General features: G+C 42.6%; 1 protein-coding gene across 4 annotated transcripts in view; it reads right to left on the bottom strand.

Moving 5' to 3' along the window:
- Positions 1 to 4,010: 4,010 nt before the first annotated feature.
- The window catches only part of LOC307027382 (uncharacterized protein), a 28,128-nt gene continuing 15,937 nt past the window's right edge, over positions 4,011 to 16,201 (bottom strand). For all 4 annotated transcript variants that reach the window (XM_079695624.1, XM_079695627.1, XM_079695626.1 and 1 more), the window contains exons 9-12: positions 6,546 to 6,635; positions 6,012 to 6,056; positions 5,751 to 5,852; positions 4,011 to 5,378 (exon numbers count right to left, since the gene is read on the bottom strand). In XM_079695624.1, the coding sequence (XP_079551750.1) occupies positions 5,753 to 5,852; positions 6,012 to 6,056; positions 6,546 to 6,635 (235 nt within the window). In that variant the 3' untranslated portion in view covers positions 4,011 to 5,378; positions 5,751 to 5,752. The remainder of the gene's footprint in view (positions 5,379 to 5,750; positions 5,853 to 6,011; positions 6,057 to 6,545; positions 6,636 to 16,201) is intronic.

The following is a 16,201-nucleotide window of genomic DNA, read 5'->3' as shown; positions in this document are numbered from 1 at the left end:
TTCTAATCGGAGAGTAGTCTCCCGGTGTAATTTTGAAATAAATCTGGGTGTCGTCTGCATAGATGTGATCAGGATTTAAGATCATGTTTAGTCGTCTGATTCGTCTGTATATTGCTGTTTATGTCTGCGTTCTTCTAATTAGTCGTGTAGAGCGATGTGGGGCAAGCCCCTCTCTCTGCTGTCAAAATGAATGGGTGCTGTAAAAACTACACTGCTCATGCTCAGAGTCTTTTTCTATTATGTGTGCTGCAAAAATCCAGTGGCGTTTTCTCCTGGAAGCCAAGGATTGTAGTTATAATTTTAATAAATAAATAAAAACACTTCGTTTATTTTCGGAAATTCTTTGTTGTGTGTTGCTGCCGGCCCGTCTCTCCCCCATTCTCATTGAGTATTTTACAAATATTGAAACAGCGCCCCTCTAGATGTTATGGTGAAACAGTATACTGCACTCTCTGTTGCGAGAGGAGGCCAGCCGAAATTTGCTTCCCTTGGTGACAAAAAAATGCCTACTGTACTTGTGATTTAGAAATAGCCTACTTGTGCTATAAGGATAAGGACAACCAAGCGCAAAGCCTACAAGCACTGAAAAGCTGGCAAGGGGAGACGGATGAGCATGACTCAGCGTTCTGTCAAGAACTCGAACAATATAAATTGTTCGCCAGTTTCAAAACGCAATAAAAGGGTGGATAAAAAAGCATGCATTGTGTCTCGATTTTTAATATACTGTCATGATTGTCTTAACGGAATAACATGGTTTGTTTAGATTCACTGATATCAATATCTAATAAGAATAGTCTGAAGCATTTACATAAAAATGTTCGACCAGAATTAAAATATTAAACAACAAAACAGATACAATGACATTAATCTGTTTATTAACAACGAAAATAATACAAATTAAGTACATATGCCTGGATTTAAAATAACACATTTATACATGTGTACAATCAAATATAACTGTCCTTTGCCTCATTTATAAAATATAAATCTTAGCATCTCACTAGCAGTGGCAACTGCAATCAGTTACAGCTGCCCTAAGTCTGTAGCCAAGTCTAATAACACCATTGTACACGTTGCTGTGTCAATACAGATATTTATTTTTTAATTATTTGTCTTTACTATTAACAATACACCCGGTTATCCTAGCAAGCAGTGGAAACTCCCCTCAAGAAGCGACAATTGCCAAGGGCTTGCGTTGCAACGCTCACTTGCCAATATTTCTTTTTTTTATTACAATATAGGCCTATGTTTAGCATACTATCGCACGTTTGTTTATTTTAGCAAACCAAGCAGGCTATTCCAAGTAAAATTGAATATAAATGATCATTTATTATCTTTTTGAAAAATAGAGATCGCACATCAGTCCTGTGATAGTCCAGCGACATTTTACACGATAAATACGAGTTTAAATATCAGCATTTGCCACGGAAGGCGAGTGGCAGCTACCGTAAAACTTCTCTTAACTCTGGCATCTTGTGGCAACTCCCGTTCAGCATGCGCAAATGCCACGGCAAGTTGTGGCATATACTTGCCAAGGCAAGTTGTGGCATATGCTGGACACGGCAAGTTGTGGCATCTGTGGCATTTACTTGCCACGGCAAGTTGTGGCATGGTTGTGGCATATACTTGCCACGGCAAGTTGTGGCATGGTTGTGGCATATACTTGCCACGGCAAGTTGTGGCATGGTTGTGGCATATACTTGCCACGGCAAGTTGTGGCATCTGTGGCATATACTTGCCACGGCAAGTTGTGGCATATGCTTGCCACGGCAAGTTGTGGCATGGTTGTGGCATATACTTGCCACGGCAAGTTGTGGCATCTGTGGCATATACTTACCACAGATACCACATCTGTGGCATATACTTGCCACAGATACCACGGAGTAGCGGCCTCCGTGGCAGATGCCGGAAGTACTTGCCACTGCCCGCAGATGCCACGAAATGCGCTTGCTGTCTCTCCAAGTATGACACACACACACACACACACACACACACACACACACACACACACACACACACACACACACACACACACACACACACACACACACACACACACACACACACACACACACACACACACACACACACACACACACACACACACACACACACACACACACACACGCACACACACAATGTTCGTATTTAGTCTCCTGATTTTAAATGCCCTAGTATGGTTTTGTCACCATTTCCATAGCCCCACCAAAAATATTTTTCACCAGCCGCCACTGGTGGCGCGATAGTCTGTACGAGCGCGCTCCCGCTCACGGGAGCCTGCTCGCGCCGCGCTCCGCAGCAAATAGCTGTTTGCTTTTCACCCAACAACGACAAGCGACTCACAAAACGCTATGTTGTAGCGTTAATAAACGAAACAATTAAAACAAATTGCTAGTCAAAATACCGATACCACAAGGAACAATTTTTTTTTTATACAATCTTTTTAGTGGCCCGAGCGGGCAAGTGGAAAGTACGTTATGCTGGCCCGGGGTGTCTAAATAGTGCTTCCGGGCCAGCGGGCCATTTATAATGTCGAGCGGAGCCCTGCTTTTATTATCTCTTCCATAGAGATGTCTTCGTCTAGATCCACTATTGCTTCACCGTTGAGATGAAGCAAGTTCAGCTCAGAGAGAAATGACTTAATTGCATCTGTATCCCGATTACCATTGGATTTATACAGATTTGAATAGAATTCCATGAAACGTGCATTTATTTCTTTAGGGTCAGTGAGGACCGTGCCCGTCTCTGATTTTATTCTCAGAAGTTGCCCGGGAGGCTTGTGCCTGTCTCAGCTGTCGGGCCAGCAAATTCTGAGGTTTGTCTCCTAATTCAAATTGCGTCTGCTTGATTCTGTTCATCTGCTTACTAACCTGAGCGGATACATTTGTGTTATATTCATCTCTTTGGGAAACTATAGAGTTCAATGTGTCGAGGTCTCCGGAGGCTCTGTATGAACGTCCTAGCTGAGACACACCTTCATCCAGCTCCACTAACCTCCTTTCTCTTTGTTTTCTCCTACCAGCTACATGGGATATGATGCTGCCCCTAAGCACTGCTTTAATGGATTCCCATAATACTGAATCATCCTCATCACCTGTATCGCTTGTAGCTATAATATCAGGCAGCCTGGTCCGACATATCTTTTAGAAAACGTTTCTCTTTTAAAATGTTGTTATTGAATCTCCAGCTGTGTTCGCCTTTATGGTTGTTAAATCTGATATCGAGTGACATGGGAGCGTGATCACTGATCAAGATGTTGTGGTATCGTGTAGTCGCAACACTAGAGATCAGCTTAGAATCCAACAACATGAAATCAATCCTTGAATAGGATTTATGCACAGGAGAGAAAAGAATCATCTCTGGCAGTAGGGTTAAGTAGCCTCCAGATATCTACTAAATGTAGGTTATGCATAGTATTCTTTAGCTCCTCGCTGGATTTACTGTTCACGGACGACCTTTGGGATTGCTTATAGCAAAGAGTCCAAGACGCAATTGAAGTCCCCTCCCAGTATAATGTTTGTGTTGCTAACATCTGGAATTCCATTCAAAAATGCAGGGTCGTCAAAGTTTGGACCGTAAACATTAATCAACGTGACGTTGAGTTTGTCTGATACAATTATAAATCTGCCATTTGGATCACTGACTGCACCTATGATCAAACAAAACGATGATAATGCCTACCCCTCGAGCTCTGGCACCGTAGTTTGACTTGTTGGAGTCGGGAGGCCTGTTAATTTAATCCGGCAATGACTCAGACCTCCTAATTGACCCAACAGAAGTTATTGAGGCCAGTTTACTGCCAGGCTCAGATCCACCTGGATCCGCGAGGTCTCACCTCTATAACTCCTGAAGAACCAGGTTTCATTAACTGCTATTTCAATTCAGACGACCCTCTAAATCTGTTTAAGCGATCCCGTAGGATTCTGGTATCAGTGATGAGGTGTGGTCCTGCCTCAGTGTGAGTGGGGCAGGGTGCAATCTTACCTTTAAGCAGGAGAGGAGAGCGCTGATTTATTTAAGTTCTCCCAATCCAAAAGGTGGGGTCAGTTTATTTGAAGAAAAATGGTCCACAGTTTTACAGGCTTTTTACTTTCTCTCGTTACAATGTGACACTCATACAAAACATATCATGCTGTGGTCCTTTTCTAATATGAGACCTCAAGTCACAGTTTTACATTTGATACTTTCAATTCTAACTTCAACTGGCCCTCTTCAGTTGTAACATTTAAAGTCTAACTTCAACTAACCCCATTTCAGTTGTAACATTTTAAGTCTAACTTCAACTGAACCCATTTCAGTTGTAACATTTTAAGTCTAACTTCAACTGACCCCATTTCAGTTGTAACATTTAAAGTCTAACTTCAACTAACCCCATTTCAGTTGTAACATTTTAAGTCTAACTTCAACTAACCCCATTTCAGTTGTAACATTTAAAGTCTAACTTCAACTGAACCCATTTCAGTTGTAACATTTTAAGTCTAACTTCAACTGACCCCATTTCAGTTGTAACATTTAAAGTCTAACTTCAACTAACCCCATTTCAGTTGTAACATTTTAAGTCTAACTTCAACTGACCCCATTTCAGTTGTAACATTTAAAGTATTGTTAGTAAAAAACAGTCAAAAAAAATCCAATTTGAGAGAACTTACCCACTCTGGAGCTTTCTCCCCCTCAACCAGTGCTTTTATAGTGCACGAAAGGACAGAAAAAACCCAAAGACACACCTCATACCCATATATGGAGAAAACAGGTCCTAGCCTCTGGTGTGCAGGACTGTGCACAACTGTTAGGGAAGAAACTCCCCACTTTAAACAGTGACACCCATAAACTACAATAGGCCTTAAACTCAACTTAACAAAGCACTTGTTTTTGTATATACTGTGATTATATCGTGCATGCAGGCTCGCAGTTTTGTTATTGATTTGGGCATCCTGGACTCTGTACTGTACCTACAAGTATTAATTAACTTTAAAACATTCATATGTAGTTGTTACCTTCCACTCCACAAACTCCATCGATTAAAAACCAGGCCTTGTCCTTTCTGATGTTGTCCTTGTAAAAAGCATTGGTTAAAGTTATAAAATAGTGTTTTCTTCCACTTTCATAATGAAAACCTCATCTTCCATTGTGCGTATTGTAGTGAAGGTGTTGGGATGAAGGAGGAGTATAGCTTTAAATCACTTAAACATAGCTGCCTTTATATGGACAGTTGTACACATGTATTAAGATTAATGTACTTATGAAAAAAAAGGGTTAGGGTTAGATGACTTGATTCAGTCATCTACTGCATGTATAGGAACCTCATCACAATACTACTAGTACACACCGGGACCATGGAGTCCAGGTCTGTCCAGAGCACTGCATTCATCCCTGGATCTCTGGAGAACAAATACAAAGAGTAAGTGATGAACAAAGTGTTGTAATGCACGTAACCATATTAACTTGTAGATGTATAGAGTTATATCCCATCTAAGATAAAACATAGAATCTTGCAGTTTGAAAGAGTAATGGAAATGATGATTAATAATTCTTAAAGCTACAGGGAAACCCATGGAGCCGTCGCTCTTCATGAGCTCACAGCTCGGAGCAGAGAATCCAAAGGAAAAGGATGGGAAGAAAAGCCGGACTAATAGAGTCTGATATGGATCCTCTAAAGATAAAGGAGCATCACATTTAAATAGGATAGTTACACTCTGAAGACGGTTCTGGCTCAAAAGGTTCTGTTGACCTACAGAGACATTGACTCTTACCGTTAGAAAGCCATGGGGTAATTCATGGAGTCGTCACTCTGTGCGGAATCACAGCTCAGTGCAGGAGAAACTGTTCTGTCCTCCTCCAGACTGAGGCCAAAGCTGCGTTGATGGACAGGGAGAAATGCTAAGAGCTTATATATTTGTAAAGACCAAATTCATTTTGAAAGTCAAAATTGAATGTAAAAGTATTCCTGTTTAATAATCTAGAAAAAACAATGTATTCAGATTTCCCTAATAACAATCAGGAGAAGTGAATACCTGGGGAAGAAGAAAGGATCAGGTTCACGGGACCAGAGGTCCTCCCTATAAAAGGAGAAGACATAAAGACAGAAGTTATGTTGTTCCTCCAGTTCTTCTTCTTTCTTGTGGTATCTCTTATAATGAAACATCAATGAAAACGTGTTATTATCCCAGTGTGTTGACTTCACACTGCTTTCATCAGCATGTCCAATCTGCCCACTGATAACACATAGAAACCAGATACATGTGTTTCTGTACTTTATATCATGGATATATATTCAACCTTTACTCTATATGTACTTTCACCTGTTAAAGTTCAGAGTTTAACTCGTGGTGTTTAGTTTTTATTCATACTATCACTACATGTTTATTTGTATTCTATAGATTTCCATAATCTAAAGAAAAATCACATTTCATTTAAATAAAGAATAAGGACTAGTCAAAAAGATATAAATCAACAATGCAGGAAAAGTAAAGTGTTAAATGATATAGTTTTTACAATTCAGCTCAAAAGGTTCTGTTGACCTACTCGACAAATACATGGACTCTTACTGTTTGAAAGCAAATTGTTCTTCCAGTAGCTTCAACTCCATGATCTCAGGGTCCATTGCAGGAGCAGCTTCTCTCTCCTCCTCCTCAGCCCTGCAGAGATGGAGCGTTGACAGACAGGTGGAAGGTTCAGGAGCTTATTGACTAAAAGATGGAGTTACAAATGTCCTCCCATAGAAAAACATGTTTGACAAAGGAGGAAGGGCTTCTGCAGGTTTCACCAACTCAAATGTAAGACTTTGAAAGACCACTTTGAATAGAATTTAAGACCTATTTCACGGCAAGAAAGTATGAAGGAAAATTGCTATGAAAGAAGAAATACGTCCCATAATTACTTTCAAAGTAAATGTATTCACGTTCAACATAAGAACGATGACTGAACATAACAGCACACAGAAGTCTGTGTGTGTGTGTGTGTGTGTGTGTGTGTGTGTGTGTGTGTGTGTGTGTGTGTGTGTGCGCGCGTGTGTGCGCGCGCGCGCGTGTGTGTGTGTGTGTGTGTGTGGACAATCTCTGCTACTGACCAGGACGAAAGGGTGGGGATTGACCCTTTAAAGGTCCAATCACTTTTCAAACACACCTGTACTAAGAAGGCCACAGGGCCAGATGGCATCTCTGCATTCCTTCTCAAGACATTTGCAGAAGAACTGACATCAGCATGGTGTCCCATATTTCAAAAATCTGTTGATCTTCACACCATCCCCACCCTCTGGAAAAAATCAATAATAAAACCTGTTCCAAAAAAACCTTGTCCAAAGGTAAACAAACATTTTAGGCGTGTTGCAGTGACATCCATTGTCATGAAATGTTTTGAGAGGATCATGGTGCCGCTGCTAAAGAAAGAGGTTGATGTACATTTAGACCCTTTTCAGTTTGCCTACAAGCAAGGGCGTGGCACAGACGATGCTCTAAATAGCATCAACAGAGATGGGGTCGTGACTAAAAAAAAGTAATATATTACACTACTTCGTTACTCTCTACATAAAGTAACTCGTTACTTTACTCGTTACTTTACTCGCAGGGCCGGCCCGCCCCTCCCTGCAGGCAGATCATGCAGACTGCTAAAGTTTTAAATGTTCTCTTTAGTTCAGTTTCCATTGTCGCATAAGACTGATCCAGATAGCTCCTGAATGTTTTCCTATCTGACCGTGGCTGTCCTCTGTCTCCTGCTATCTGTATATTTTGCGCAGTATATCTCTGCTCCCGCTGTTGCGTCGGCGTGTTCTCCTGCGTGTTGGCCATGTGTTGCACTGGAACCTGGAACCAGACTGAAACACACCGCTAACTTCAGCCGAGCACGTACGAACTGCGCATGCGTGAGTGGCAATAACTCTCCTTACCAGCAGGCGGCGGTAGTGTGTATTCGTCATTCAAAACAGGCAACAACCGGAAGACAGAGAAGAAGAACAGACTCCGTGATATAAACAAACAACAAATAGCTGTGCGTTAGCTTCACCTTAGCATGTGTTCTTTGCAGGTGTTTGTTGAGGTTTGATTATGACCGGTTTTTAGTAAGTAACGAAGTAACGCGTGTCGGGGCAATGTTAGTAACTGTTGTGTGATTACTGAATTATAAAAGTAGCGCGTTACACTACTCCGTTACCGACAAAAGTAATATTACAGTTACTTTGTAACGCGTTACACCCAACTCTGAGCATCACACACCTGGTCACTAAACCTGGAAGACCCTAAGGCAGGGGTCGGCAACAAGCGGTCCGCGGTCCGGACCCAGACGCCGACCTATACAGACCCGGACCTGTTATCAATACATTAATTGGGGATTTCAATTTTGACGGGGCGATTCTATTTTAACCGCCGCCGACAGGGGGCGAAAGAGAGGAGTGAGCGATACAGGGAGAGAAACACAGAAGAAGAGACGAGAGAGCGGCAGAGAGAAGCGGAGGGGAAAGTGAGTGAAGAGAATAATGAGCAATACAGGGAGAGAAGACGGAGAGGAGAGTGAACAGACGTGTTAGCGGCAGACAGGGAGAGACAACAAATGACACATGGGTCTCTCCAAGAAGAGGAAAGTGGACAGTGAGAACAGAGCTTTTAACCCTGAGTGGACTCATTCATGTTCATCCTGCCCACTGGGAGCACAGAGCCAGTGTGTCTCATTTGTTCAGAGACCGTGGTGCTCATTCAAAGTGAAACGCCTCTATGAGATAAAACACAAAGTGTTTGACCAAACATTCCCTCTCAAGTCAGAACTGAGGTCACAAGAAATAAGCAGTCTCAGAGCCCGATATGATCAGTCCACCAGGATCAAAATCAAAAGTAAACATCGTTCCAGGGCAGGCTAACCAATGAGCACCTATATGAGAATGGCCCTGACACCATTTCAGCCCAGATTTAAAATCCTGGCAGGACAAGCTCCAGCTCAATTCTTACACTGAACAAAAAAAAGTGAGTGCAATATAAGAGGGAAAGAAAGAGAAACTTTAAAACGGTTCAATTGTTATGATGTGTAAAGATTTATATTGTTCTATAATCGTCTGAAACAGTTAAGTCAGTGAAACGGTTAACAAAGAAAAAGGGAAACTCAAGCTGCTGCTACACTTTATTTTATTTATCTAAATTAAACACTTTTAAGATGCACACATTTTCAAAAGCTATTTTATTTATTTTCTCTATTATATTTTTAAATGCAGCCCGAGAGGAACATTACACATATCCACAGTATTTACTGTATATCTGTAGAGTTCAATGTTAATAAACAATAAATATTGTTGTTTATGAATTGTACTTTCTTTATTTGATTGGCAGTCAGTTGATTACATGCAGACGTTGATAAAGCTACAGGCTAATTCAATACATATCACTAATTCATAAAGCAACTTAGACATTTTGATGTTCCGGACCTTTGCATGGGGAAATGTTCTCTAACTGGACCTCGTCGAATTTGAATTGAATACCCCTGCTCTAAGGCATATGTACGCCTACTGTTTGTGTATTTCAGCTCGGCTTTTAACACACTGCAGCCTCACATCTTGCTTCAAAAACTGATAAAGATCAGTATAAATATTTTTATCTTGAAATGGTATTTTTCGTTTTTAACCAATCGCACTCAGCACGTCAGGGTCAACAATGCCCTCTCAGAGCCCCGGACCATCAGTACAGGAGCCCCCCAGGGTTGTGTGAGCTCCCCGGTCCTCTTCACACTGTACACAAACGACTGTACGAGAATCCACCCGGAGAATTATATCATCAAATTCTCAGGTGATACAGCCATCCTTGGCTTAATGCACAAAGGCAGCAGTTCATCGGCTCATCGCTCTGAAATAGAGAGATTTGTGCAGTGGTGTGATTTTAACCATCTAGTGCTGAAATTGAAGAAGACTGAGGAGATGGTGCGGGACCCAAAGGCAGTGGGTGACCTTAGGCCGGTGGTTATCCACAATGAACCCATAACTCAGGTCAGCTCCTATAAGTACCTTGGTGTCCATCTAGATCAGGGGTGCCCAGGGGCGGACTGGGGGGAAAAAGTGGCCCGGGGATTAGTTGACAGACAGGCCCTCTTAATGCGCGGCATGTATCGGCCGGCCGGCGACGAAAGTATGTTACTTAACAAAAAACCCTGCATTTAATGTTATTTTGGACCATTATTAATATAGTAATCACCTGAGCCCTTGAGTTGCCTAGAGCAAAATAGTTACAGCATATATTTAGTGATTTTAATATTAACAGATCATTGATGCAATAACATTTGGACCCAATTTGCCTGACTTGACTCATGGAATAAAACATGGGCGTAGGAAGCATCCTCAATGTGGGTGAGACAATTTAACAGGGGGTGTGGGCAGGTGGTGGACCTCACCTCCTCTAGGGGGGTCCGGGGGCAAGCTCCCCCCGGGAAGATTTTTTTGTTGAATGTTGAAGTTAAATGCATCAATCTGGTGCACTTTGAGAGCAAAATTAGGGACTAAATCTATGGCAGTCAGTAGGGGCTTGGACTGTGAGCCGTAGGGTCGCCGGTTCAAGTCCCCGACCAGACCTACATTTGGAGTGTGGACTTATACTTGGAGAGGTCCCAGTTCACCTCCTGCCCTGCCGTGGTGCCCTTGAGCAAGGCACCGGACATCCCCCTTCCCCCCTCACTCCCATTGCTCCCCGGGCGCTGTACAATAGCTGCGCACTGCTCCCAGTACTAGACTCCTGGTACTAGGATGGGTTAAAAGCAGAGAACACATTTCACTGTTTGTGTTGTGTGCTCTGCATGTGTGACCATTAAAGAGGGTTTCATCCCTCCCAATTCTTCTTCTTCAGCACCCATATAAAACAGAACTGTAAACAAATTTACTTTTTCTTTCAACATTTATTTGAACAGCAAGTGGAGGCAAAAGTGACTCCACCCAAAACAATAAACTAGCTAGCTAACTAGCCTAAACTCAGTAACAGAATGTGGGCAACACGTTCTTCTCCACAGCCGCGTGACCTCTGAGTCAGACGTCACTCCCCCCTTTTCTATCCTACGGGTGCAAGCCCCTCCCTCTGAACCGAGGGCTCGCTACAATACTGTATACACAAACTATACAAAAACGCCTTTACGCTTTGGAGCTTGTTTATCCATCTGTAAGCAACTGCCAGCTAGGTCTCTCAGTCACTGACTCCTGATCGTTCACTGCATAGTGACAGCTGCTACGGGCCTGATGTGTGAAAATGAAACTGATAGATAGCACAAAGGTAGCCTATCAAAACGGCCCAGCCTAGCCCAGTGGGCCACACCCCACTGGGCTAGGCCGGAACACACAAAACAGGATTTAGGCAAAAAAAAAAAAAAGAATTAAATATGTTTTTATTGTTTGTATTGGCCCTCCGGCCCACACACAGCACCGGCCCACGGGGGAAACTCCCGGTATTCCCAATGGCCAGTCTGCCCCTGGGGGTGCCCAACCATTTTTGAACCGAGAGCCACTTTTAAAGTTGTCTGCCGAGATCTACCAGTCCAAATAGAGAGGCGTAGCCATTACTGACAGCCTTCTACCAGGTGAATACACACTTCTACTTGTATAAAACTGACCTTTGTACGATTACACACATACACACATACAAGTATTTAACTGAAGCTACACAACAGTGTTGTTGATACAGAGCTGGAGTTTATTCACACGTCACATACTACAGTGGGTAATGTTTTCAAGAAACATTGATCAGTGCTGCCACACATGACACAGGGAAAAAAGAAAAGACTCTGAACCCTTTCTTTGACATTATTTAAAAATAGTGTTGCTACAAAAGTATAAATGGGGCTTACTAATAAGACAACTCAGATCTGAAGCTACACAGGAATCTGCTGCCAAAGTGCAATAAAAAAGACAACATTAATAGAATCAAACTCATTTTTGAGTATAAAAATAAATGCCTTTAAAATAGGATGCAAGCAACACTAGTTTCTTAACCTGACTTGATAATAGACTATAATCAATTTAAACAGAACAGATCTTAATGTTTGCATTCTTATACCATTTTGTACAATAATTATAATGAATAAGTTCAAACAAACAAAAACTTACAGCTGATTAATAACGGTATCTAACTTGAGTTTTTATTATATCAAAAACCTGTTGAAATGCTACTGTTATTTTTACTGTCCCCTGAAAGCGCGCCGGCAGCCTCCAGGAATGCTTCTTTCACAGCTTTGCCGTCTTTGAAAGACTTCATGTGTTTCTCAAGAACGTGACGGACACGATAAGATGCTATGGTAGCAGCCTTGCTCTTGTTGTTGGGCCTGGTGAAAATGGACTGCTGTGCATTTAGCTGTCCTCTCAGGCCCCTCCCCTTTTGGGAGCGTAGGGCAGAATTAGGAGGGAATTCCGTCTCGTAGCGTTTGTGCACTGTTTTGAAATGTCGCTCCTAAATTACCCTTCTTCGATAAAGCCACGCTCGCATTGCAGATGAGACAGATGGACTTTGAATTGGAATAGATACAAAATAATCATCCTCCCACTCGGAGTGAAAATTATATATTTTGGGCTTTTTTGCTTCTGCCATACTTGCGGTCTTGCGTGTGTGCGGACTCTCACTCCTGTTGCCACGGACAACGTCAGCGAAATAGTGCCCACTGCCCACCAGCCACGCCCCGACACATGGGATGAGGCCGGCCAATCACAAAGCTTTGATGCGTTCAAGTGCATTATTCTGGCACAGGAAGATTATGTTACAGGACATTAAAGAGCAACTTGCAGGTTAGAGACACCAGTGAATAAATGTGTAGGAAATGATGAATATACTAGATTTTCCCAAAAATATACAGAAATATACACTACAGTGACATCTGGCGTCGTTTTAGTAAGACATTTTCACTTCCGCATAAAAAAGCCTCCGCACGTGACCTCCCGCGTGTGACGTAACACGGGGGAGAGCGGCCGGTCTAACGTATGAATAAAAATGGATCACAATGCTAGTTTTGACACAGAAGAGGTTGAAAATATATATTGGAATGCATATGATTATAATTATGAGCCTGCTAGGCGTCCAAGAGACCAGCAGCAGCCAAGGATTAGAAGAAATAACGACCATCGGAGAGAAATGGAGCTGTGGTGTGAGGAGAACCAGTGGAGAACTGGGAAGCTATCTTGGTGAGTGACCGGCGTTAGCTACAGAATGTTAACTAACGTCACATCACAACATTGTGAAGTTAGCTATCATATATCAGGCTATAACTAAAGTAGCATTGATAATATCGTTACTGGCAGGACTGTTGATACTGATCCATAACAGAAACTAATGCGCAAGTATCAGCCGTATCTCGCGTTACCTAATGCAACTCCACACTACGGTGCTGTGTACCGGAGGAAAGACGCGAGATACGGCTGATACTTGACGATCTGGCGGAGAAAGGTTGTGGAGCCTCCGTTGATATGTCGTTGTAAATGGCTTAATGGAAAGCAGGTGTGTAGTCGGGGAGGGTGCACAGCTGATTGCAGCAGGTGAGTGGAGGTTGAGCCGGGAGCCAGGAGTGACAGCCACCACGCACACACAAACAACACAGACAGGGGGAAACAAACAAACACAAAGGAGACGGCTGGAGCAGTACAGCCACCACAGCGTTACCTAACTCCACACTACAGGTGCCGTGTACCGGAGGGGAGAGAGAGAGCAGCGAAGGGGGGGGGGGAGAGAGAGATGTAATCCGGTTTCCTGATAAAGCTGTGGAGAGTATGTGCTGCAGGGAGGTGGATGCACAACGCACCCAGGAACGAACGCTAGCTCTGGTCCTTTTTACTGTGGACTCGATGTCCTGACAGGCTTGAGTTTGTGCAACCTGCACAAACACAAGCTCACCTTGATTATAAATGGTGAAATGCAATGTAAAATTACCGAAAAAATACCAGCTCACTAAAACACAACCGCTCAAACCAACTACAAACTACTACCGCGGATTGGGCAGAGAACGAGTCCGAGAAAGTTAACTCCCCCATGTGACGTAATATGACGCGTTTGACGTATGACGTTAAAAAAAAGCAGTTTTTAAGAGCAGAGCTCAAAACGGCTCCTTTCTCTCTGAATTCCTTATGTCTCGTAAAACATATCAAATCCTGCATTAACATTTTTAATTGTAATTTTCAGGCAAGGTTGAGCATACATGTAGTAAAAAAAAAAACCTGCAAGTTGCTCTTTAACAATAAAACAGAATAATGTTGTTCTATTTTTAGACACATCTCGCGATCGACTGGGAATCTCGATTGGTTGGGCACCCCTGATCTAGATAATACACTCAGCTGGAAGGCGCATGTTCAAGGTCTGTGCTCTAGACTTCAACAGCGGTTGTACTTTCGGAGTCGACCAGAAGTTCATGTTACTGTTCTATCATGCAGTGTTGGAGAGCATCATGAGGTATGGTGTTACTGCCTGGTACGGTAACTTGACAGTGCAGTCAAAGTAACAGATCGCTCGCCTGGTACAGACTGCTATGAAAATGATGGGGGTTAAAAAACACCCATCTCTCCAAAACATATACGAGCAGTCCATTATCAGACAGACAAACAAAATGGTGTCTGATCCCACCCACATACTCCACCCAGGATTCCAGCTCCTACCTTCTGGTAGAAGAGTCAGGGTTCCCAAGAGCAGGCTGAACCGCTATAAGCACTCCTTCCTACCTATGTCCATTAAGCTTCTTAACATTCATATGAAATGAAATGTAGTCAAATGTACTTTTTAAATGTTGGCTATGAGGGGTAGTGCAATAGGTCGCCATTGTCAGTATGTGCGTCTGTGTTTTGTGTTTGTTCAAACGGTGTATGACTGATGATATGTGTATGTCTCTTAATGTCCACTATGTTTGTATATGTACATGTATGCTGAACTGCAGGACGGAGTCTAGAACAGATTTCCTTACGGGGACAATAAAGTATATCGTCTCGTATCAGCACTGCAGATGTTAGTGTTAAATAAAACTGTTATACTGTTAAGAAAATGAATGCAGGAAAGGTTCAGAAACTGCATCTTACCGATTGTGGGTGGGAGAATTTGACGGGGGGTGTGGGCAGGTGGTGGATCTCACCTCCTCTAGGGGGCATGCTCCCCCGGGAAGATTTATTTAAAATGTTGAAGTGAAATGCATCAATCTGCTGCACTTTGAGAGCAAAGCTAGGGACTAAATCTATGGACACATCTCTCAACACCACCCATGTGAAACAGAACTGTTTAAAACAGACTTACTTTTTATTTATGCATATTTTACAAATCACTCCCCTTTAAACTGTGTTTTTGTTTTACTGTCCTATAGTATGAGTTGGAATTATTTCATTTATAATGATCATATAAAAGGTGTGCCTTGGAAATACTTGTTTCCATGAGATAACTTAGACTAAAGTCATCGATCTAAACACTCAGAGTCCTTTACCTCCCTGAGCTGACGTCATAAGATTTGTCTGACAGGAGAGAGCTCTCCTCCTCCTCCTCCTTGTTGTAGAGACAACTTCTTATGTACGTTAGCGCTCTCTCGCTCACACAAAATGTGCTCGTCGTGCCACACACACAGCCGAGCTATGACACACAAAGACCCAGAATAACTTTTAATGCTGTATCCTATTCTTTTCGATGGCTTTATTGCTTACAACTATAGACACAGCTACGCAAAACACGCAGCATGTGCACGGCTCATGTGCACGGCTCATGTGCGCGGCTCATGTGTACGGCTCACGTGCACGGCTCACGTGCACGGCTCTGAGAATCTGCCTGGGTACAAAGCAGCAGTGAAAACATGGTACGGAGTTTCATTGATTTGGGCATTCTCTCAATAAGCAAGTGGAATGGATTTGATAGTGAAGCACGGACGCAGCGCTCTACAAAGAGCGGTTAGTGGATAGACCGATTCACGGACTTTCCACCTGGTAAAAGTGGGGGGGTCTAAACTAATCATTTGAAAAGTGGGGGGGAATTGTCCCACCCTCATATAATGGCTGTGACGCCCATTGCTCTATATATGTTGTAGGAGCCATTTCCTTAGATTATATTATGTAATCTTTTTAGAGTACATAGCCTGAGATTCTGTGGTGTATATTATTTATGATTTAATTTGAGTGCGTTGCTCTGCAGGTCGAGGTGCTGCAGCCTACTGGTGCTGCTGACTGAAGCAAACAGTTTCTAGACCTTGCTGGTTGGGAGCGTCACAGCTTGGTTCTTGTTCCTTTAACATTGAAATATCTGTTTAT

Source organism: Notothenia rossii, assembly GCF_949606895.1.
Source record: "Notothenia rossii genome assembly, contig: scaffold_141, whole genome shotgun sequence".
NCBI classification, from domain to species: domain Eukaryota; kingdom Metazoa; phylum Chordata; class Actinopteri; order Perciformes; family Nototheniidae; genus Notothenia; species Notothenia rossii.
This window is presented reverse-complemented; position numbering and strand designations above follow the sequence as displayed.